The 24,478-nt window shown below is 32.0% G+C and overlaps 1 protein-coding gene and 1 long non-coding RNA gene across 5 annotated transcripts in view; one reads left to right on the plus strand and one right to left on the minus strand.

Annotated features, from left to right (window-relative positions):
* The first annotated feature begins 228 nt into the window (after positions 1-228).
* Positions 229-18,258, plus strand: LOC143258578 (calcium-activated chloride channel regulator 1-like). 4 transcript variants are annotated; one of them, XM_076517741.1, is made up of 7 exons: positions 229-1,131; positions 2,142-2,272; positions 3,713-3,821; positions 8,185-8,319; positions 11,505-11,652; positions 12,743-12,899; positions 16,642-18,258. In XM_076517741.1, exons 1-4 carry the CDS (start codon positions 1,111-1,113, stop codon positions 8,296-8,298), a joined length of 375 nt encoding a protein of 124 aa, XP_076373856.1. In that variant the 5' UTR covers positions 229-1,110; the 3' UTR covers positions 8,299-8,319; positions 11,505-11,652; positions 12,743-12,899; positions 16,642-18,258. The 4 variants fall into 4 exon arrangements, with proteins under 4 accessions (XP_076373856.1, XP_076373857.1, XP_076373858.1 ...); XM_076517742.1 differs by having other exon boundaries at positions 235-1,131; positions 11,569-11,652; XM_076517743.1 differs by having other exon boundaries at positions 235-1,052; positions 16,642-18,040.
* The window catches only part of LOC143258579 (uncharacterized), a 28,312-nt gene continuing 18,174 nt past the window's right edge, over positions 14,341-24,478 (minus strand). The window contains exons 2-3 of the long non-coding RNA XR_013032393.1: positions 14,977-15,163; positions 14,341-14,494 (exon numbers count right to left, since the gene is read on the minus strand). This is a non-coding gene — a long non-coding RNA (uncharacterized LOC143258579). The remainder of the gene's footprint in view (positions 14,495-14,976; positions 15,164-24,478) is intronic.

Below are 24,478 nucleotides of genomic sequence, written 5' to 3' on the forward strand. Positions count from 1 at the left end.
ATACATGCATGCTATGTTTTACTTTTCAATAAAAGATAAATGAAATTAATGGGTAAATACCTGTGACACCTTTAGTTTATCAAGTAAAATCCCTGATGATTTGTTGTAGCTTGAAATCAACGTGGTTGTCTAATCTTCGTCAAAGCTCAACATAGAATGGCATTACACAGCGAGCGGCAATACAGCGCATGAGTTTCAGTGCATTCACTACGTTGCTATGGGACGCATGACACATACTTCCGTAGTAATGAAGATGTTGAGTTCTACAGATCTATGTCTCTTTGATGTTAATTGTTAAGCAACAACGACGATTGTGTTTTCCATATTTTATGAATATATGTAGATAATAGTATTTGGGGGACTGAGGGGGGCTTGGCTCATTGGGGGTGTTCAAGCCTCCCTCCCCCTTGGCGCCGCCACTGATATGTGAAGTTTATAGAGAAATATGTAGAACATCAACAATTGAAGTCTTAAGTATTCCAGCCCACCACTTTATTATACAGATGTATGGGTCTAATCTTGAAAGAGCAGTTCACATAAAGTGATGCTGAGAAAGCCAGTTGCTTTAAGAGAGTGTGTGGTATTGCACTTGGTGGAGAGTCATTGTATGCTCCATGCATATTAAATAAGCAACACAAAGTTATGAGGCATAAAGTCTGGCATTTCAAGCAAGAAAATTTTTTAATGCATTAGAGAGCAGTGCAAGATTGAGAAAAGTTATTTTTGTGAGGGAGATAAATGTCTATCAGAAATATATTATCAATGTAATTAAATAATGACTTTTGTTTATGAAGATGAATTATTGTTTCAAAGGTTAAAGTTTTTCTAATTTGGAAATGTATTGCTGGTAAATTGTCACCTCCCACGTAACCTCCATTTCTGCTGAGCCTGACTTTTTTGCTTCATCTGAGAGTGAAGTTGTTACTAGTACAAGTGGTTTGGGGGAGTTACTGCGCTTGGAGATTGTGTACCCACTTGACTGATGGAAGACTATTGTTATATAAGTATATCATCATGCACAAGAGCACTTCATGATAAACATGTGAATTTAGGTAGGAACTAGCTCAAGACTAGTTGCATGCACATTTCATAAGTGGATGTGCAAGGGAAATGGCATTTCTGCATGTAAAAGTGAGTGTTTCTAAAATTATGTTTTCAGATTAGGTGAGTGTTAACTTTCAAACTATATTGTTGTATACAGATATCATATGTCTGTAAATGTGAAACTAAATCAGTATCTGAAAGTTTAAATGACAAAATTTGATATTCATTATTCCACAAATTTAATTAACAACAAGAAAATTTTAGCAAATTTGATTAGGACCTAAACTTCCTTTGATAAACTAATACTTGCAGGTCACAAGGTAGATGGCTGTTTACAGCTCTTGTGCATTTTTTCACATATGAAGGATTATTTTATGTTATTCCTTCATAAAAATATAAAGTACAACTTTATAGGTCTTTTGTGTTGAGCTCATGTAACTTTATGTGTAAGTCTTTTCTTTGATTATAGTTATTTCTTTATACAAGGCACCATAACAAACTGTGGTCTCTAAGAAGCTTGAGACTTGGTATTTCTGTTGTTAAAATATCAGTCTCAAATCACTAATGTGAGTTGGGGCTCCTGAATTCAAGCCCAGATCATAGGGTGTGACCTTTTTCCCCTACTTTACATAGAATTAAGATGTTAGACAAATTGTGTGTAGTACATTTTATTGTGTGACTTATTATATGTATAGATATATCTATATAAATCGAACTGATAGTGAGTGTGAACCAGTCTTTGATATCAACACTGGAAAGTCCACCAAAAACAACCATTTTATTTTTATTACCAAACACCAAGAAACTGAAAATAATGGAATTTTATCATCACTTATGTCTCAGCATTTTCCACCAAAGGTTAGGATTCGTTTCTTAATGTTTAATTATTATTTCAGTTACACATAAGTTTTTTTGTTCCTGCAGTATTCCTTTTTTGAATAACAACATACTTTTAACATTTTACATAACAACAGTCATGGTGTTGTTTTCTATATACAATGACAAATAGCTTCACTTTTTTTCTTAACAGTCTTGAAGAAGTCAGAGTTTAACTTGTATTATTTTCTAATTTCCTTTATCTTTATATCTGTCATTAGACTGCTCATTTCTGTGATGGAATGGGAAAATACCAACATAATGTTGAGGGCCCCACTAAGCACAATGCTCTCTGTTGTGAAAAGAGTACATGGAGTGTGATCAAGCAAAATCAAGACTTTATTGATGGAAAGTAAGTAGAAAAGGTGTTAATCATCAGTAAGACATCCAATTATTAGTTCTGTCTCATGGTTCCAAGCAGAATCATCTATGATAGTTTTGAAAATTTTATTTTTAATTTCTGATAAGTAAATGTATACTTTTACCACATTTCATAATAATATACATGGTTTCTGAGGAATTAAAAGGAAAATCAAGGAAATTTATCCCTAATAAAAATAATAAACAGCATTCTAAATATGTGTATAAAAAATAAAGCAATTAAATACTGACCAATAAGATTTTAAATAATTTACTACTCAGAAACAATCAATATGTAGTTGAACTTATATATATATTATAAAACCCAATGGAAATATAGCTCACATTCTTGTAATCTGTTTTCTAATTTGTAGCATCACTAATTAATATGATAATATCAGAAAATAGAGAAGCATCATCAAAATGAGGTACAAGACTAGGAATTCCTGATAAGGTAGATTTAAGATTGGCCATATTTTTCAGTATTTGAGCAGTAATTCTGAAAGGTTGATTGTATCTTTAAGATGTTTTGTGGGAGGTTTTCTACACACGGTTTTATAAAAAATCATGAATTTGAACAAGAACAGCAGAACATCAGTTAAGTTATTTGGTTGGTGTTGCATTTAGTTCCTGCATGTTATCCACACTCAGTTTTGTAACTGTTTCTAGGACTGGTCTTAGATAATAATAACTAAAAGCCTCCAGAAATAACATACATATATAAAATGTTTTAAAGTACTTTTGAGGTTTATAATACCTAGAAAAGTAACATTTGCTGTGTTCCCTTCATCCTAAGAGATTGAAGTTTGGTTAATATTAATTACTTAAATAATTATTTGGTGAAGAATCTTCTACCTGAAGCTGTTCTGTCTGTTCCTTATTTATGATGTCACTAGTGGACCAAGCATAGTGCAGTGGTTAGTATACTAGGTTTGGAATCCAAGGGTTTATGGTTCTTGCCCCATTACTACAAAATTGAAATTTGCAATTAAAGGCTGTGAAGGTGTTATAGGGGTGGTGGTGAACTTCCACTATACAAAAGTCCAAGAATTGGTGGTGGATACTGTTTACTGGTTGCCTTTTCTCCAGTCTTTCAGCTCAAATTTGGTGATAGCACATGCAGGTAATTTCTTGTGCAACTTTGCATGAATTCATGAAATGGATAAACTGTATCACAAATAATAAACGTTAAATCTTGGAGAGAAAGAGATTATAATCAGACTAATAATTTATTGGTACCAAAACTTTTTTATAAGAAAAAGTATTTTATCATATTAATTAGCACTTTTAATATATTTTACATAATGGAAAGAAAAAATCTTAATGCATTGCTTTCATTTTCACTTTAGCTTGCTAATGTAGTTGTAAAAAAACAACTATTTGAATAGATACTGTATAACAGAATAAGCAACATTTGTTACATTTTTCTCAGCAATGCACCACAGACTGTTCATCTGTCAGATGTTGATTTCAAATATGTTCAAAAGAAAAATCTCCATATTGTTATTGCCTTTGATTCTTCAGGGAATATGAATCCTTTTGTAAGTAAATATTTCAATGTAGAAAAAGTTGAAACTTTGCCAAGATGTAAAACATTATTTTAAACATATAGCTGATAAATTACTCAAATATATTTAATGATGTGAAAGATGTTGTATAATAATAATTTAAAAAGGGTAAAGTATGCTGATTTATTCTGCAAAAGTTAATTTGTACCTAAAATGTTTGTTGAAGTGGAAAAAAAAAACGTGTTGTTACTCGTGAGTAACAAAACAAGAGAAAGTATTAAAACATTTATTAAGGAATGTTAATGACACGCGTATAAATGAAAATTTAGTACATACACTTACTCCAACTGGCTCTCCAGTGATATGTCAGACTAGCAATGCTAGAAACTGGATTTTGATACATGTGATGGGCAGAGCACAGATGACTCATTGTGTAGCTTTGTGCTTAACTTCAAGCAAGCAAACAATACTCCAACATAAGAATAGTAAAGAATGTCAAACTATTTATACAAATGTAACTGTGAAAAATAAACAGATAAAAAAATGTAGTACTAAAACAAAATAAGGTATTAAAAAAATCAGTTAAGTGTAATAAAGAAAATTGTAATACAGTGAAGAAATAAAAACATAATTACAGTTAAATAAATATTTCATAAAGAAAAAATTACTTATTATGCTGTAAACTATAAAACAGAGTTACTAAACCTGAAAATATCTTATAGAACTGAACCTTTTAAACAAAGTTTATACAACTACATTTCAGACTGTGGTTGCAACCTCTCAGTACAGTTATTAGGTTACATTGTTTTCATATCCTTTGTTTTTTTAGTAATATTTGTATACATAGTTTAAAAATTCTTTATACTGTTTTCAGGCTTGTGTAAGATCTTGTAGAGCCTTTAAGCAAGGATGTATTGTGAATGGGCGAGACACCATCCAGTGTTTCTTGTAGTAATGTTTGGATTTTAAAGAAGCAATTGGTGTAATACAAATGATTTAAATTTAAATGTATTGTACTGTATGGTTTACCTAATATAATATACTTTCTACTTCCTTATTTTAATATAGTATTACTAGAAATTTTGTTTTCATTCTAACTGTCTTTCTTCTCTGTCATTCCCTTGAAGTAACACCTACTATACTCGAATTCTAGGTCAGATCACCTCTCAAAACTGTGACCTGCATTAAGCTGGAATAACTAGTCATGTGGACTACTAATTCATCTGGTTAAGCTTTACCTTTGAAATAAGTAGCAGGTATCAAATGTAAACTGTGTGGTAGATTATCACAGCCAAATCAGTCAGATGTTATAACTTTCCCAAGCTAAAATTCTATTTCTGACAGGTATTACCCTCCACTCACAAAACAGCTTTTCCCATTTTATGTTGCCCTCTGTATGCAAACTTTTTTATAACGCATACCACAAGTCTTCCACTCCCACCCCACTATTGGAATAAAAGATTCCAACTTGTCTCTTATGCAAATCAACTAAGATATATATTATCTCTTGCCCAATAAGAGAAAACCATTGTCATGTGATGCTTGTTACTCCCTCTCTGTGCTAATATCAAACCATCACTTTATATTTGGTAGAAAATGTAAGGATCAGAAGATTATGGGAAGTGTGAGAGGAGGGAAGTACCAGTTGGAAATACATTTTTAGGTTAGGAAAATTATAACTTCTGATATGGTACTTCCCTCTACTCGCAAGATTAGCTAGAATACCACACTGAAAAAGGAGGAGAGACCAATGTGAGAGGAAAACAGACATACCTCTTGAAAGCATTCAAAAAATACCTCTTTATATGAAATGAACAGATGAGATGATTTGTCGTATGTCGCTGGATCTAAAAGTTCAGGAGGAAGAGACAAAGGTTGTACCATATAATGCTGAATCTCCCTGCAGATATGTGCTGATAAATTCCCCAAAGGGTTGCCTGCACCTGTTGCCTGATATACAGTCATGTGAAAAAGTTAGGACACCCTATGAAAGCCTGTGTATTTGTGTAACATTTTTGGATATACAGATATTTAATCTCAATTTCAACAATACTGAGAGATTATAGGAATATAACTAAACAATTAAAAATGAAGAAAAGACTTTTCAAGATCTTCTGTAAATGTAATTCTACAAAAATGCATATTCTAACTGAGGAAAAAGTTAGGACACCCTACCCCTAATAGCTAGTGTTACCCCCTTTGGCTAAAATAACTGTAGTGAGATGCTTCTTGTAGCCATCTACCAGTGTCTGACATCGGTCTGAAGAAGGTTTGCCCCACTCCTCAATGCAGAATTCTTTCAGCTGTGAGATGTTTGAGGGGTTTCTTGCATGTACAGCCTGTTTCAAGTAACCCCACAGCATCTCAGTGGGATTAAGATCTGGGCTTTGACTCGGCCATTCCAGGACTCTCCATTTCTTAGTTTTCAGCCAGTCCTTGGTGGATTTACTGGTATGGCTTGGGTCATTGTCGTGTTGCAAGGTCCAGTTCCGCTTCAGCTTTAATTTTCTAACAGATGGTCTCACATGATCCTCAAGCACCCTCTGATACACAGTAGAATTCATGGTGGATTCTATGATTGTGAGCTGCCAGGTCCTGCTGCAGCAAAGCAGCCCCAAATCATGACACTTCCACATCCATGCTTCACAGTTGGTATGAGATTCTTTTCCTGGAATGCTGTATTTGGTTTACACCAAACATGTCCTCTGCTATAGTGTCCACATAATTAAATGTTGGACTCATCTGTCCAAAGAACATTATTCCAGAAGTCCTGGTCTTTGTCTACATTCTCTCTGGCAAACTTCAGTCTGGCCTTGATGTTTCTCTTAGAGAGCAAAGGCTTCTTCCTTGCACACTTTTGTATCTACAATTTTGTAGATAAATAATTTAGAAAAATGTGTGTCTAATGAGGGTCCATATGTAATTCTAAGCTTGTTATTATCTTATATTTTTGGTTAATGTTATTTAAATTTAGAGATATTTTAGGTTGTAAAATAAATAGTTTTGAAGCAAATACTAAGTAACAATGAAGTTGTTTATAATTTTTCACTTATTATGAATTGAATAATTGTTCTCTTTTTTTATAATTTGCACTAATATCGTGTTGTTTCAAAATGTCTTTGTAGATTGTTAAAAGCATTATAAATGGCTCCTTAGATGTGATATCAATAAAATTCCCTGTAGACAAAACACTATGAGACCTGAAAGTACAAATTTTCTTCAAAGAGGGGAAACAAACTCTCACCAATCTGCAAAGATAGTATTTTACTAACATTTCCAACTACACAGTATAGTTTCACTTGTCAGGAATTTAAAACATTAGAAGAAATGTACTTTTTCTATATTTCAGAGGTAGAGGTGAGAAAAAAAGATTTTTATAACAAATACACAACTGAAAATAAGGTATTAGAAGTTCCTAAAAATGTTTAAGAAAAGATGTAGTTTTTCAAAACAGCATGTAATCAATATCGCATGTTTCTATAAGATGCTCTAGAATTTAAGAATAAGCAAAATAAATTTCTGGGAATAAAACTGTCATTATTAATGTAGATTGATGAGCTTTTAGAAACCTTTGTTTCTTTATGCTTCCCAAGTAACGTAATGGCATTTTAATCTTTTACATTACTGCTTTATCAAAATCTGTGTGATAACATTTTTCACATATCTTTTAAGGTTTCTTGGGTTTTTATGTGCTAGCATTGTTAGATGGACTCCTGGATGAGCAACCAAAATTTATAGTGACAAAATCTACCTAATGTTTGAAAGTGTTCTGGAAAGATCAATGTATTTTGTAATGTATTAAACCAAACAGGTTCATCATTCTAAATCTATAAAGGTACATTCTTCTCTAGTCCTTGTTAGATAATCCTTTTCCAGAGCCAGATTAAACAAAACATAGAGAAGACACTTGCCTATAAGCCCACGATTTCAAGAGGAGTACAGTGGTAATGTGTTTTGTTTCAGAGACCAGATAATTTCTTAATTTGGAAACTACTATTCTACAAATATTACATTTAGTAAAATATTGTTTTGATGGGTAAGGTTTTAAATTGAAGAAAAGAGAGCTTATGGAGAAATAAGGATTCTTCATAAGTAAAGTTGTGTATGGATCTATTACAGCTTTACTTAATTCAGTCTTGTCATTAGCAAAGTCTCTGCTTAAAATTCAAGCATAATTTCACATGCTGTGTAATAAGATCAGTAAATTATAATTGAAATCATAACTGTTGGTTTTACCTTTTTCTTTAAAAGTCTTCTTTTCTTGTTTATTTTTTTTTCATTATGTTTCATGGGTTTGTTATGTCACTTCTTTGATAAGGCATAAATTTGACAGCCATAGTGTTCATTTTATTTTGGAAAGTTCTCACAAATTAATTTATACATGTTATTATTTTAGGAGGGGTCATGGCATTTTAGCACAAAAATCTGTAGTAAATCAGAGCAGCCACTGATGGTGTTGATAACTTTCAGAAAAAGGACCACACAGAAATCTCTCACTCTCAAAGCTTGACTCAGTGATAATGTTTATCAGGTAAGTTTATCCTTAGTTTTTAAATAAGTTAATTAAATTAGTTTCCAGTTGTAATTTAAGTTTTGTTTTTCAAATGAGACCACTACCAAAATGTACTGCTAACCTGACTTCTAAGCAACCTACATTTACAGTGTTTTATAACAGGGGTACCCAAATTTCTTCATTCAGGAGCCCCTTTTCTCAGATGACTAGAAATCAACAGAAAATAATTACCACTCTAAGAAAAGATTTATACTATTACAAAGTTCTACATATACAATTTATTTTTTAATTATTCCATAACTTTAAAATACTGTATCATAAAACATATAAAATTCCAGTTAATAGAAAGGCTAGACATAGTCTAGTAGTTAGTATGTCTAGACTTAGTGGAGATTTAGGGTTTGCATCCCGTTGCCACAGAAAATGTGCTACTTGTTTTGAATGCCAAGAGTGTATTATAAGAGTTACAATCAAATTGCTATATGATGTTAGCCAAGAGTTTGTGGTAGGTGTTGTTGAATAGCTACCTTATGCAGTATATCAGTTCAAAATTAGGAATGACAAAGTTCAAACAGACCTTATGTAACTTTGCTTGAAAAATCTGAAGTTAATAAAGAGAGGAATTAAAATTAATAGAAAAAGGAAATGTTTTTCTGTAACACAACCAGGAAGTAAGAAGGTTGAGATGATAAAGTAACTATATTTGAATATATATTAATATTTAATAATAAAACCTTTACAGAAATTTGTAGTATATTTCCAAGTCTTTCACAACAATTTTTGAGCCTCATGTAACAGCTACAGGGTCATAGCTTGTACAACTAGAAACTGTGAATGTTTGATCTTAGGTATTATTTGTTTGCCTGATAGATGTAGTTTTATCTGTGTGACATAAACACCTTAATAAGCATCTTCAAATTATTTGCTTCACAACTGATAAGTAAACAAATATTTGTGATCCTTATTAGAGTTATACATAAGTGTTTTAAAATCATGGCTTATGGATTGTTTTGTAATATCTCTTGCAGTGTATGGTAGTAGTTGGCAAAATGCTTCACTTAAGTATGCATATTTGTCATTATAGTGGTTTTAGTTAGTACCCTAAAATACTTCCACACTATGTAGAATATGTGTTCAGCTTTTGCATTAAACCTACCAACTGTCTTAATTAGTCATTTTGTGGTAAACTAGTTTGTTTTTTTGCAATGTAACTTTAGTTATATTGTCTTGTAATCTTTGAAATACAATCAAACATCAACATTAAAACACCTTTTCACCTGCATCCAAATGCTCTTCATAGTGAGGTATCTTCAATACCAAAAGTGAGCCACACAAAACTGGATTTTATATTGACTAAATATCTGAATTTTAAAGCCCACAATTTTTTTTTGCTGTATGTAGGGCTCTGATAGTTACAAGTTGCATGGAGAATTGTCAACAAGAGGTTTCAGTGGATGAATTAACTGTAACCTTCTTTTCTTTATGATTGGTCACAAAGTTTCACAGTACTTCTCTTCAGAGTTTGAACTGCTAAATATTTCACATTCACTTTCTGTTTATTTTACTATCAAACAATAAAATATAAACTTGCTGAAAATAAAACAACAAATCACTTTGTATCATTAGACTGTTTACATGACACCATAATATGATACTGTTGAGCTAGTACAGCGGTATGTCTTCGGATTTACAACGCAAAATCAGAGGTTCGATTCCCCTCGGTGGGCTCAGCAGATAGCTCGACGTGGCTTTGCTATAAGAAAAACACACACAAACACACACACACACACACACACACACACACACACACACACACTGATACTGTTGAGAGCAACAAAGTACACACACAGAAATAAACCAGCATGGCTCTTGCTCTGAGATTTGGAATTTATCAACTTCCAGATCCTACAGTGTTTCCAACAAGAATAATAAGATTAAACTTTTATTATAGTATGTGGTTCAGATCCAATACCATAAACCTTATAAGTGTTAGAATACTTCTCATCTGTCTGGGAGTTTGGAATGTCAGTGGTATACCAGTATAATACCACTCAGGCATACAAAGATAACTGCCCACTTTATTGATTGTCTGTATAGAGAACGAAACTAAAGACATTGTTCTTAATCCCGAATATCAAAGTGCCTGTTATTTTAATATTTAATTTGATTACAAATTGTAGGTAAAAGAAAGAGGTTGAAAAGTTCTGCCCTCAATGGTGTAGTATCCATTAACTGAGGTTCTACTGTATTGATGAATAAAGCTGATGACTGGCTTTATGTAACGTGGTTTTAACATTTAAAGCTCTTAGTCATGGTTTTGGTTTTTGTAACAGGTAATGATTATTATTTAATGTAACTCGGTATTCGGGAGGTTATGCATTTAGTTAAATAATAAAGTGGGTTATAATGTAATTCAAGTTAATTATGCAAGAGGGAATTTCATTTCCTCAAAGTTGCAAAAATTAAATTCATAATAGTGCAGTTTGTCATAGATTTTTAGTGTTGAATGCTGTATTGGTTCATGATGCAAATTATATACTCATGGCAATTTGAAGCTATAATGAAGTGAAAAAAACCCATCTCATAAACATTGTGCGAGTTTTTTAAAAATATATTTATTCCTTATCTCAGATTAGTTGATTGTACTTCTTTTTATAATATTACATGGAATAGTATCTACTTGAGAAATAACTAATGGATTCACGTGTAGTTCTTTAATGATTTCATTCTTGTAATTGCTTCATGAGTCATATATATGCAAAAACGGCTCGTTTGGGTTGAGAAAATATTTTTTACTTAGAAGAGCTCTTCTACGTAAAAAATATTTTCTCAACCCAAATGAGCCGTTTTTGCATATATATTTCTCTACAAGTGGGTTTTCTCGACATCACTGATTATTGCTTCATGAGTCAGTTGAATAAGTATGATTATATAAATTATTTTTCATATTATAAAAGTTCAGTGTTGTTCAATGTATTTTCTTATAACTGAGATTAAAGGTGGTTTCACAAGGTGGTTTTTATTCATGTTTAATAAAATATATATCTTTTTATATAACTGTAGTCTTGGTCATATATTACTATTTGATTTTTAAAGATGTGACTTCTTCAGTCCATAGTACATAGTGTAAAAAAAAAGTGAGTTGTCTAAAATACTTTGTATATCCTACAAAACTTTAATCTATAAACTTCACATGTTGTTAGTTTGATTCTTCACAAATCCCACCTCCCATTGTTTTTGCCCACTTACAACATGGAACCAATCCAGTCTCAGGGGCTAAGGTCATTGCCAACATTCATTATCAAGATGGACAAATGGATTCATTTGAGCTATTTGACTATGGCATAGGAGGTAAGTCTGTAAATGTTTCTATTTTTGATGTGCTTAGATTGACTGGAGTATTTTTTAAATTTGTTCATCTTTCTGTTGAAACAGGTATTAGGATAAAGTATCATTAAAATGTACTTAACAATGACTGCTTAACAATAGCATTTAAGTATAATGCTTACAAATGCTTTTCTGAATAGGAATCTTCATGGAATGAAAAACATAACTGCAACATAATGTAAGATAATCAAGATACAATATGCAAAAGTTTGTTTAGTGTTTCTTTGTAATATGATGCTTATTGACTTTTAATATTGTCTTGAGAAAGTAATGAACACTGCTGCAAGCTTATCCATTTCAGTGTAGTTTGGATGTATATTTTCCACTGTACTAATTAGTATTTGTGGTGAAAGTTCATCACAAAAATCTTTTCTTCTAGCAACATATCAGTTTGCTACAATCTATATGTTGAACTAGAAGTCATGTTTCCTTACAGTTTGAAAAAAAAAAAGAGCTGTCCTTTTGTGTTTAAATCACTGGCTTTTGACTTCTCAATTCTAATAAATAAGCAAGTATATCATAACAAAACAATATAGGTTGGGAAACAGTGATTACATAATATCAGTAAAATTAAACTTATGTTGCAGATAAAAGGTTCAAATTAGTGCTGTTCTTTTCAACACTGTTTCAACATTCCATCTTCGGCTCTAAATACAGTATTATATTCAAAAGGAAATTCAGGAAGTAAACAAATACTATTGCTTTCATCCTGAGCACACTGAAATCAACCCAAAGTCTAAATCTGAAGCTTAAAAAAGAAGTTTAAATTAAATAAATAGAACTTTTTTTGAATAAATTTCAACTCTAAAATATTTTTTGAATATTTTGAAGGATCACTACAAGTTTATTCTTTATATTTTTTTCCCTTTGTGCAGGATCCACCCTTTTGGGTGGAAAATATTTCATTAAACTATATACAAACCACACATTGTTATTTGTCTTTTTACTTTTTTATTTGTATTCTCTGTTGTTTTTATGTGTATGCATGTTACATCTTTATGGATAGAATAGTGTTATAAAAACAGAGCAGGAGCTAATATTTTTACCCTTTTAGATACAGATATAACTAAAGGAGATGGAATCTATTCAAGATATATTACAACAATTACAGCAGCTGGACATTATTGGTTTAATTATATCTGCTAGTGATAATAATGGGAGAGCAAAAGTTTTATATGGTAGAAATAGTAAATCAACGCCTAGAAATCTGAGTAAGTACAATTACGGTTTTTAAACTGATATTTATTTTCTTACAGAGTTACATGTACAGGGTGTATACAAATTAGTGATAGAGATCTGTAAGCAGATTGGTAAACAAATAAATACTAACTGTGCATTGAACTTTGGTTTATTTGATTCACCAACTTCTAAAATTTTGTAAATGCAAATTTATTAATTTATTTCATTTCAGTACCCATATTTGTTTCAGTGTTGTTTTCTTTTTTGCCTATGACATATATTGTTGGCTGTGTATTGCTCAAGTCCTGTCTGTTCTCAAAATTTGTAAAAGGTTCTTGAGTGTAAGAATCAACAGTACTTGTTTATGAAAATGCTTGTGTGCTCAATCATTGTTTAAAATTCTAGAAACTTGCATGATTATTATATAAAACTGACACACAGGAAGCATTATTATTATTTGCTGGCTACAGTCTTTGTGCTGTATACGTCAGAAGCTATGTCTGTCAATCAGAGACTACAGAATTAGACCTGGAACGTTTTGTAGATTACAAACCTTTCCACTTCAGTTAATGAACTATGGAACGTCAGTGTTTCTACAAGAACATTAACTAACTCCTTTGGTCATCATATGAATGGCATTAGGCCAAACAAGCTAGCTAACTTAAGCAAGATGTGACAGTATAAACTCAGAATTACTTTGCTTATCATGGACTTTGATCATTGATAGAATACTTGATTCTAGATCAGATAGAAGACTCAGTTTTGTCTGCAAGTTTGTAAATCTCATATATAAACCATCATTTTTGATAACTATCAGTAATAAGTATTTTTATAAATTATATTGTTTTTTATATTTGTATATTAGAATATATTTGTGTTAAAAAAGGAAATTGTGTGTATCAATCTTTTTGGCAAATTACATAATTTTGATACATATTAACATTTTATTAACAATAAATTTGAATTTCAATCTAGAAGTTATTTGAAATAGTAACACATTAACATACATCATATAATAAATTGGGGCTTGTCTGAAATAACTTATAATATGTAACACATGAAAGGAAGTTTTTATACATTAATACATTTCCTTTGTTTATATACATTTTAGTAGTAAGCCTGTAGTGGGTTCCTTTATAGTAACATAATATAGTGATAATTAAATTTTAGAAGTTTGATAATATCATAACATGTAATGTATCTAAGTAAAATTATTAGTCATATGAAGATAATAGTATATATTCTGGGAAGAACAGTGGGAAAACGATTCAACATATGCTTTTGTACAACTCAGTGTGTTATGAGAAAAGTCAAATCATGTGAATCTAAACTATGATCACCAAAAAATATATCCAACATACAAAAGTAGACCACACTGACATGATTTGTAATGCTTTTGAAGTATGATCAATGGCTGTAGGTGCACTGATTAGTTTTAAAAATAAATATTCATAGATTAAATTTATTAAAAAATCTAAAACCAAAATTTAAATTATTTGAAGAGGGGCATCATCAGGTTATCTGTGGAGGCACATAAACTTGCACAATGGAATATCTAGACAGCAGCAGGCTTAGAAAACACACCAAGCCAATCTGGATCAGTGCCTTTATCCACAAAGTGGAGGTCCTAATAAGAAAGAGAACATACTGACTTAAAAAACAAATGAGGAGTGGTGTCAGGTTAGCAACAAAAGAATTTAATATTATTGCTTAAACAACAAACAAATAAAGTTACTATCTGTCTACATTGTACAGATCATTACAATGTGATGTTACTTGTAATGGAAGCCAGTGGAGTGGCTTAGGCAGGCCAAGTGTAATTCACTTTACTTGTGGGAGCTTTGACTAACACTACCAGTTGTTACAAGATTAATTTATTTTTAGGTGAGGATGCAGTGGACAACTAAAGCACACAGGCACTACCTTGAGGCTTTACAGTTAAAAACGAATATTTCAATAACATTTCTTTTATTAACTTTTTCATATACTCACTGATTACACACAACTTTTTATTAACTTCCTTTACTTAGGTTAATGCTCTTAATACATTTAATCTATTTTACTTAGTATGGTACCCAATGTTTAGGAAGTAAGGCACTGAATACTTACAAGTTTAGGCAAGAGACAGCTTGTTGTTCCTGGCTTCAATAGATACGTTGAAGTAATCTTGAGACTTGCATGGATCTGGAGAGCAACTCTTTCTGATGTGGGAAAGTTGATTTTTTGGCTATTACATGGATTTTTATTTTAATTTCTCTTGGTATCTTCCCAATCTATCAAATAGAAGCACCACTACCTGCAAATAGTTCCACTAGTTAATTGGTTAGTTCAATTTGGTTTGTTTTTGAATTTTGGGGAAAGCTACACAAGGGCTATCTGCACTAGCCTTCCCTAATTCAGCAGTGTAAGACTAGAAGGAAGGCAGTTAGTCATTACCACCCACTGCAAACTCTTGGGTTACTCTTTTACTAATGAGTAGTGCGATTAACCATCACATTATAGCACCTCCACTGCTGAAAGGGTGAAAATATTTAGTGTGACAGGAATTCGAACCCCCGACCCTTGGATTACGAGTTGTGTGCAACAACTAACAATAAATACAACTTCCATCACCCATTAGTCTCTTCAAGAATAGGTGAATCATCCAACTCTTTTCTTGTATCTATTCCTACATTCTTGTTATCAATAGGATATCAAAGAGCCAACTGTCTTCCTTTTTGGGAAGTTTTAAGCCCAATAGTCATCAATCATCCACAGCTTACAGTGTCTTCCAACAGTCAACTAACTTTCGAGTTTATTTCAATAATGAAGCATCTCTTATATGCACCATCCTTTTCCATTAACCTTGATAGCATCAATTCATTATAGGCTTTGTTAATATAGCATCTCTGGCTTGCATCATTCTTGTTCATGGACGTTGAGAGCATCAGCTCACTATGGTCTAAACATACAGCAGTTAGTTTCTTAATATGTTCTATGGAGTTTTTTTTGCTATATTGGTCATTAGTTTTTTATATACTTTTATACCTTCTACATTACTGTGGTGTAACTCTGCTTGTTACACATACTCTTCTGAGACACTTAAAATATCCAGCAGTGCCTCATACCTATCTATCATAACTTCTCTAGTATTACTGGGGCTATGACATTCTGACTTCTCCTCTCAAGATTATCCAACAGATGTAGTTTACTTGCACAGAAACAACATGTAAGTTTGTTGAGGTTTGTGCAAACATACATGTGGAATATCTGTACTAGCCTTTCCTTATTATAAAATAATAAAGACAAGAAGAAAGGCAGTTAATCAGAACAACTTTTATACCCATGGCCACAAAATACAGAGCAGTTGTTTTTGTTTTGTTTTGTTTTTGCATTAATATAATTTGAATCTCAGATCCACAGTTTGGCATGCTAATAACTGGGCCACACTCAGACCAAAACAAATCTCTGACAGTCTGTCAGTTTTCACAACATTTACCTATTTCTTTATTCCTTAAGTTTTAATTGCACTTGAAAACATAACTTTCCCAAACTGACTGCACAAGTAATATTAATAGGGTGCTGAAAATAACTGTGATTTCTGTAGTGAAATTATCATTTTGACAATTATACAAGTTTACCCTTTTTTTTTAAACATAGTCTTATTTTAATATAGTTGTGAAGTATGGGTGTTTATAAAATTTAAAAATTATAACATTTAAAATTTTCTGTTGTGATGCTCTAGGTTAACACAATGCCTTTATATTTAATCTGTTTTTATTTTGTCATTTTCAGCCACAAACTATTTTATAAAATACTTTGATAAATGTGGAGATGTTCTGAATCGATTTGATGAAGATGTAAGTAAGATAATAGATGTCTGGAATATTAATGGCCCACCACTTGTGCCAGAAAGCTATGGAACAGAACAAAAAGTTCTGGTTGATCTACACAATATTCAACAAGACAAAATATTTTATTTTGGAATTCAAGGTGTAGATGAGGCTGGGAACAAGGGATTGTATCTAATGTAGTAGCTGTCTTCTTCAGCTCAAATTCAGTGTCCCCTACAGTAAGCCATTCCTTTTCCTTGGATTCTACAATGTCATCTTCAACACAAGACCCAGCTGCTGACAAGAAGATTAAGTTGAATAAGGGAGGACTGTCAACTGGTAACATAGCAGTTATTGTGAGCCTTGTTCTATTATTGCTTATAATTATTCTAGTCGTCCTTGTCTTTTTTTGTAAGAGAAAAAGTAAAAATAAAAAAATGCCCTGATCAATCATGTAGCAAACCTTTAAAGAGTGAAAAGGATGCTGTCGATAATGTAGACTTTGGTTATGGTGTTAAAGAAGAACATGTTAAAGAAACATTACTTACACCTGTCAACCCCTCACCAGCAGAAGTAGTGATATAAAAGAATGTTATGGACAGTTTTTCACAAAGGTTTCACTCCCATATGGTATCATTGAATGACAAGACACTTTCAGATATTGACTTCATCCAGTGGAGAACATTTACACATACTAAATTTCTGATGGACCCAATCTTAGTTAAGCTTTTTTAGAGAAGTTTAGTGGTGATCATTTGTTTCAAGTTCATGTCATTATAAATTAATGTTAAACAATAACATATGCTACAATCCGATTTAGAAAGTTACTCTGTGTACAGTTAATGTAGAGTACACCAGTAAAATTAAATTATACACTGTCAACTGCAAGACATAACTACAGGAAATAACTGTGTTGAAAATTTACACCTGCAGGCATGATTTTAAGTAGTTTATTTGAAACTAAAAATACAGATACAGAAATATCTTAGTTTTATTATGTGATTAATTTGGAAACTTTACCTTAAACTGAAGTCTGTGGTTAAATAACAGTCTAACAGGTTTAAATTAAACAATAGTTTGTGTTCTTATACCTTGAATTTACTTGGATGCTGTGTACTTGTAATATTCACTTTTACAATCATGAATCACTACAGACATTAGTAAAGAAGAATTAGCATACCGGGGAAAATATGAATGATACTTTTAGTTTTAAAAATATTGGTTATACACTTCCCACTTCTTAAAGATTATAACTTAAATTTCAGTTACAAAGTGCAATTAAATCAAAGAAAGAAGTAAAAGATTAGTGGCAGTTGTTTAATAATGAAATTTTCATAAACCTTTGCTTGTGTAACATTTATCTATCAATTTATCTCTTTATTGTTAAGTTTGTGTATGTATTGTATATACAATGTTTCAAGATGTATTATGGATTATCGAAGTAGGTGGCAATGACTTATAAAAGAACAATATTATATAATATTGTAATTAAGAGCATTTCAATAAAAACATAAGTAAACATTGTTAAATGTTGTACCAGTTAATGTAACCTGGTACTGCATTTTTCATATATAGAGAATCCATTTTAGTACTGATTTTGTTCCATTACCATAGTTTTTATTGTAATGAATTACTTCTTTGAAGTATCACATCAAAATATTTGAAAAAAACAACATAGTGTATATACAAAATTAGAAAAAGAAAGAATAACAAAGTATGCTAAATTTATTTTTATATAAAGTATTTTGCTAAAACATTTGCAGATGTGTAATGACCACACTTCAAATATATTAACATAGTGAGTAGAGAGCTATGACAAAGGTTTTACTATTAATTAGTGATTAATATATAACAATAAATTTGTGAATTATAATCATCCTGAAAATTAAAATTGTAACACTGAAACTCTATCACGCGACTTCTAAAATGAAACTGGAGTAATACTTAGTTAGTTTGTCTATTTTTGTATTTATGACATATTTCAGGCTATGAAATGGGAAAAGTAAATGTGCATCAAAGTATTTAAGGCTAATTAAGTACTTGAAAATTGTTTAAAAATATTACAGTGAACACTGATTACCATAACTAGTACTACATACATTACTGTGAGTTTATTGTACTGTGTTTCATAGACTTTCCCCAGACAAGTTACCTTACAGACATGTCCGTGTTCATACAATATGGGAAGGCCATATTTCTATATTTAGTCCATCATGTATACATAGTGTGTTTAATTCTTGATATACTATAAATTCTACTTTCTAACTTTTATTTCAGGGTAGTACAATAAATAGTTCCACAGAAACTATTATGCAATTGTCATACTATAATAATATTTATTATGCATATATTAAAGTTAATTTGCTTTCTCAAAGTTCTCCAAAACTTATTCTTAATGTGAGTTTAATATTTACAGAAACTTCATTTGACATTTTTAAGGCTTGAGGGAATCTTAATATGTCATTTACATATTAGTCATCATTGAGAATACATTTAAAAGCTTTGAATAACTTATAGGCAGATTCCATTAAGCATATATAATGTAAAACCTCATAGAATCATAACAACTAGCAATGGTACAGTGTGTGCTTATTTTCCTTGCCTCAAATGTTAAAGATTAGTGAGTTAAGCAATCTGACATTCCTGACATAATGTAAACAATTTTTTTAGAAAATTAAGGTTTGAATGAATCAACAAATGAATGTAAGTTTTACAATGTGTAAAGATTTTGTTGCCTATAGTTAAATTTTATAACAGTATATAAAATCCCAGAGATGGAACCAATCAGTTTTCAAGATACTGTAGATCAACTTGATTAAATATTATTAATAACAATAAATATAATTATATCAAATTCAAAACATTAATTAAAAATGAGCTCCAGAGCTTCACTGTATACTAAATAAATGTAATTCAATAACAATAAATTGTTAGTACACATAATCATATGTTATCACATTACTGAAGTGTTTGGGATAAAGGTTTTACTGCATAGATATTAAAGACTTGTAATTTGGAAAAGCTTTATGTAGACTTAAAAAGTTTCAAATCTATCTTTAGTGTTTAACTTCATAAGTACTGCATATAAAGTACATGTATTACTTTTAGACAGGGATTTGGCTGCTTTTATGTCCAAACTGGCTAGCAAGTTGTACTTTCTAAACAGTACATAATGACAAAAAAAATGCATCTTTTGAAATACTATTTTTACATTCCTCTAATTTGAAATATGTAGCAGAATATTTAAGAAGAATATGGAAAAAATATCTATAGTGTACTGTGGTTTCTATAACATGTCTTAAGTTGTGTTGATTCCATTACTTTTGGCACTTAACATTATAATGAAGAAAGGCATAGTTTATGTCATAAAGATGCTATTACTCTCACTTCCCTTCTCTTAGCTTATTATTGAGCTGAATTAAAATTAAACTTCATCACCAAATCAAATTTTGGTGGTAGTGAAAAACGCTCTCTAGAATGTTTTCATAGGGGTATCATACACTTACCTGCTTCCAGAATGGTATATCCAAGTAGCACCGTGTCCTGAACTGGGGCATTCTATCAATGAGCATGTTGTTGACTACTCCCTACTTGCTAGAGAGCTTATCTGCATTATGTTCCAAACAGTGGTGGATGGAATAATGGTACTTTTTCAATGTATTCATAAAACATTCATTCATACCTACTGGGTGATTAACATTCAAAACCCAATTCAGCAATGCATAATTTGCTTTTATCATTACAATGATATAAACATAGTATAAAATAGGTGTAATTAATAGTGAAGCTCCATCGAACTTACCAGAAGAAAGACCCTGCTCAAACTGTTGTGATTAATTAAGTAAATAAATAGCAAGAAGAGTTTGGTGCAAGGTTTTGATCCTTGCAATTGGTTTATTTCTTTGTTTACCACTGTTGGTTTAAAATATAATCTTCACCTTAGTTCTTGTCAGAGCATGTCTTAATAGTTAGTGTGATGGACTTATAAATTCATCCAGCTGCTTTAAAAACATTGTACTTCACAATTTGTGCCTATGAGTGTATTATGAAAGTGATAGTCAAATCCATTGTTCAACCACAGAATCCAAAATGTTGGCAATGGCACTGTTGATTTGTTCCATCTCTCTAGTCTGTCAATTCAAATTTAGGGATTGCTAGTATGTACAAATCTTGTTTAGATTTGTATGAATATCAAATACAAACAATGAAATAAATCAGCTTAGTACTACTATCAATTTAGCTAACACCATTCAAAATTTCTTATGGTAGCAAACTTTGTTTAGCCAAAGCAGGTGAGTCTAATAAACTTTCTAGGATACCTTCCTCATGTATTATCTCTCTCTATTAATAGGTTACTCAACAATTAAATAATTTCTGAAGACCACTGAGCAAGTATTGTCAATTCTATTTTTCTCTTATATATAAAAATAAGTATAAAAGTGAAAGAAATAAACTATTTAATGTCATACTACAATAACTTATCAAAGACTGAATTCAACGTTCATTATGCAAGCCAAAATAATGGTTTCATTGTTACTCCTCTGGCCATATTGTATGGGTCAAAATTTCCTACTTGACTTATTGATAGTGAAATCAGTGCAATGTAAGTTTATTTTACTGTAGTAGAGAGAATTAAACAGGTTAGTAAGAGTTATAGTTAAAATTCCCTTGCATATCTCTAATAAGTTGCAGGTGCTATACATTTGTTGTATAATACATTAGGACTTTACCATAACTTGAAATTATGTTAAGCACAAAATCTTTCCCATCTTTAGGGTGTGAAAATGCCTTGTTTTTTCTCTGCTCTAGCAACTAGATTATTCTGAAAACATAATGATTAGTTTGTTTATTTTATTCTCTTAATAACAGTGATAAATACCTTCCATAAAATTGTTATATTAGTCTCATGACCAATAATTTGTTTTTATATTTTATTTTGAATGTATGTGCATTTTCCATTTGACTTTATTATTTTGTACATTGTTATCAAGTGAAGTTGCTTTTAGAAACCCATATAGATCTTCCAATGTAAGAGAAGCTAGGGTTGATGTGGGGACATCATTAGATAATATGGTACACCCAGTATGAGCACTCGGTACATAATCTAAGGGTTGCAAGTTTGAATCCCAATCATACCAAACATGCTCACTCTTTCAGCCATGGGGATGTTATGAGTGACAGTCAATCCCATATTTGGGAAAGAGTATCCCAAGAGTTGGCAGTAGGTAGTGATAACTAGCTGCCTTCCCTCTAACATTACACTGTTAAATTAGAGACGGCTAGTGCAGATAGCCTTCGTGTAGCTTTACACAAAATTCAAATCAAGCACACAATCTAGAGAATATATAAAAAAATATTCTGAGCTTGTGCACCAGCTTGATTATTATTGGCAACTTTTCACGTGCAGGAGCAAAATGTTGCAAGTGTAAGTTACAATGGTGATCACAAGTGTAGCACAGTTCCAAAACCTGTTAAGGTAATGTTCAAGAGACACTTAGATATTCTTTGACTATAACATGCATTGTCAGGCACAAGCTATAACCATAGAGAGAAATAAATGAAGCATGTATAATAAATGAAGATTACCAGATAACATTACAACACCATTAGATCAATCAGCTTGCACTACACCATAATTCTACTGATCCTGGAAGCAGTAAGGAGTCTTCCAAATAAGAAAGATGCATTGAAAACACTCTAACACCACACTTGGTGGATACAGGTCAAAATGATGATGCAGAGCCATACATGTTGTGCTGTTCTACTGTTGTCCGTGCTGAGTAACTCCACAGTTGCCAGAATGGCCATATCTCCAAAGAGGCCATATTAATTGTTTAAAGAGGCCCCTCAGTCAAGGAATTCACTAGAAATAAAGTTATTTTAAATTTATTGTTAACTTTCATTACAGAAATTGTTGAGAGATTGAAATTGCAGAATATCTAGGTGGAAGTGATCACTGCTCTGTTAAGTTTTATGTCTTGCTACAATATAGTAAGAGACCTGGTGAACCTCATGAAGCTTCTAGTAAAGCCATCATTACAGCTAATGAATGTAACTTTTGTTCTAGATGTCACAGGAGAGGTAAACCTCTGGCTCAGTGTGGGAAGTGTTACCCACAGAATTAAATTGATCACTTCTGATCTTGGGTCTGAAATAGGGTCTGACCCATTTTAATTGTTGTACAGAGTGCATTCAATCATTCCAATTTCTAAAGTTTGTTTTTGTGGGTTTCCCAGTCTAGCTTTCTCCAACAGGACTGAGTTTTTCCTGGATTCTTACGTCAGCAATAGAAGAAGTTTCAACAGTACTTTCTTAGCTAGAGGATGGTGTGGAATGCATGATCATGTATGTTGTTTATACACTCATGGCCTGAAATAGGTATCCTTGGGATGAATGAACTGCACAGTAGTGACAGTCAGTTTTGCACATGCAATGATGACCTAACATGCTACAGAAAAGTCATTCAATCTTGCCTTATCAAGCCCAGAAACAGTAAGTTCCATGAGTGAATGTGACAAAAAAAAAGTTCTACCTCCATTTATACAACTGATGTTCTCTGGCTTAATCCACAGTATTTCCAATGTTTTAGTGTAAAGTAAGGTAGTTACAGAAGTTGTGCAAGAGATAAAATGTTACTGACCCATTTTAATCGTTGTACAGAGTGCATTCAATCATTCCAATTTCTAAAGTTTGTTTTTGTGGGTTTCCCAGTCTAGCTTTCTCCAACAGGACTGAGTTTTTCCTGGATTCTTACGTCAGCAATAGAAGAAGTTTCAACAGTACTTTCTTAGCTAGAGGATGGTGTGGAATGCATGATCATGTATGTTGTTTATACACTCATGGTCTGAAATAGGTATCCTTGGGATGAATGAACTGCACAGTAGTGACAGTCAGTTTTGCACATCCAATGATGACCTAACATGCTACAGAAAAGTCATTCAATCTTGCCTTATCAAGCCCAGAAACAGTAAGTTCCATGAGTGAATGTGACAAAAAAAAAGTTCTATCTCCATTTATACAACTGATGTTCTCTGGCTTAATCCACAGTATTTCCAATGTTTTAGTGTAAAGTAAGGTAGTTACAGAAGTTGTGCAAGAGATAAAATGTTACTGACCCAAAAGACAAGCAGCACTAGTTTGGACAGTGGCATGACTGTCAAAGAATGTCCTGGTGTTGCTCAACAAGGGTTGATCGGCTCTCCATCTTGAAAGTGAAAAAGTTATAGATATGGTAAGTAAGGTAGATGTAAACAGTGGTAGCAGGACCACTAAGGACAAAAAGCAAATACACAACTACTGGTACACCTGAGGGCTTTGGTTGATGATTTTGCAATCTAGACTAAGTGACTTGTTGGTTCAATATTTTAAGTGTTCATGGGACCAGATGACTTACTACATTAAATAATGTAACTCAGCAACATATATGCATGGGAGATGTTCAAGTAAGACAACCAATGCACCAACTTTCTTGTAGTACTAGGAGGTTTTGGTCTTCCCCATTGGGAATTGTCAGGAAGAAAGTAGGTTCTATATGGACTTCTAATGATATCCATTAATATGTCACATTGATGCCTTCCTGTTACTGTCAATAGTTGAATGTTTGGTCATGTTGAAGGCTTCCATTAGTTTAACATCCTGAATCATGTGTAAAAATATTGGTAAGTCAAACTCGATTATGAAAGTAAGACAAAAACTGCTGGTATTATGAGTGATGACCAGTATAAATTCCACATCATGTTGTTTTGTTTGTATCATTCCCCAGCCACATTTGAAAATTTGATGGGGCTTACGCTCAAAGG

Source organism: Tachypleus tridentatus, chromosome 8 (assembly GCF_004210375.1).
Source record: "Tachypleus tridentatus isolate NWPU-2018 chromosome 8, ASM421037v1, whole genome shotgun sequence".
NCBI classification, from domain to species: domain Eukaryota; kingdom Metazoa; phylum Arthropoda; class Merostomata; order Xiphosura; family Limulidae; genus Tachypleus; species Tachypleus tridentatus.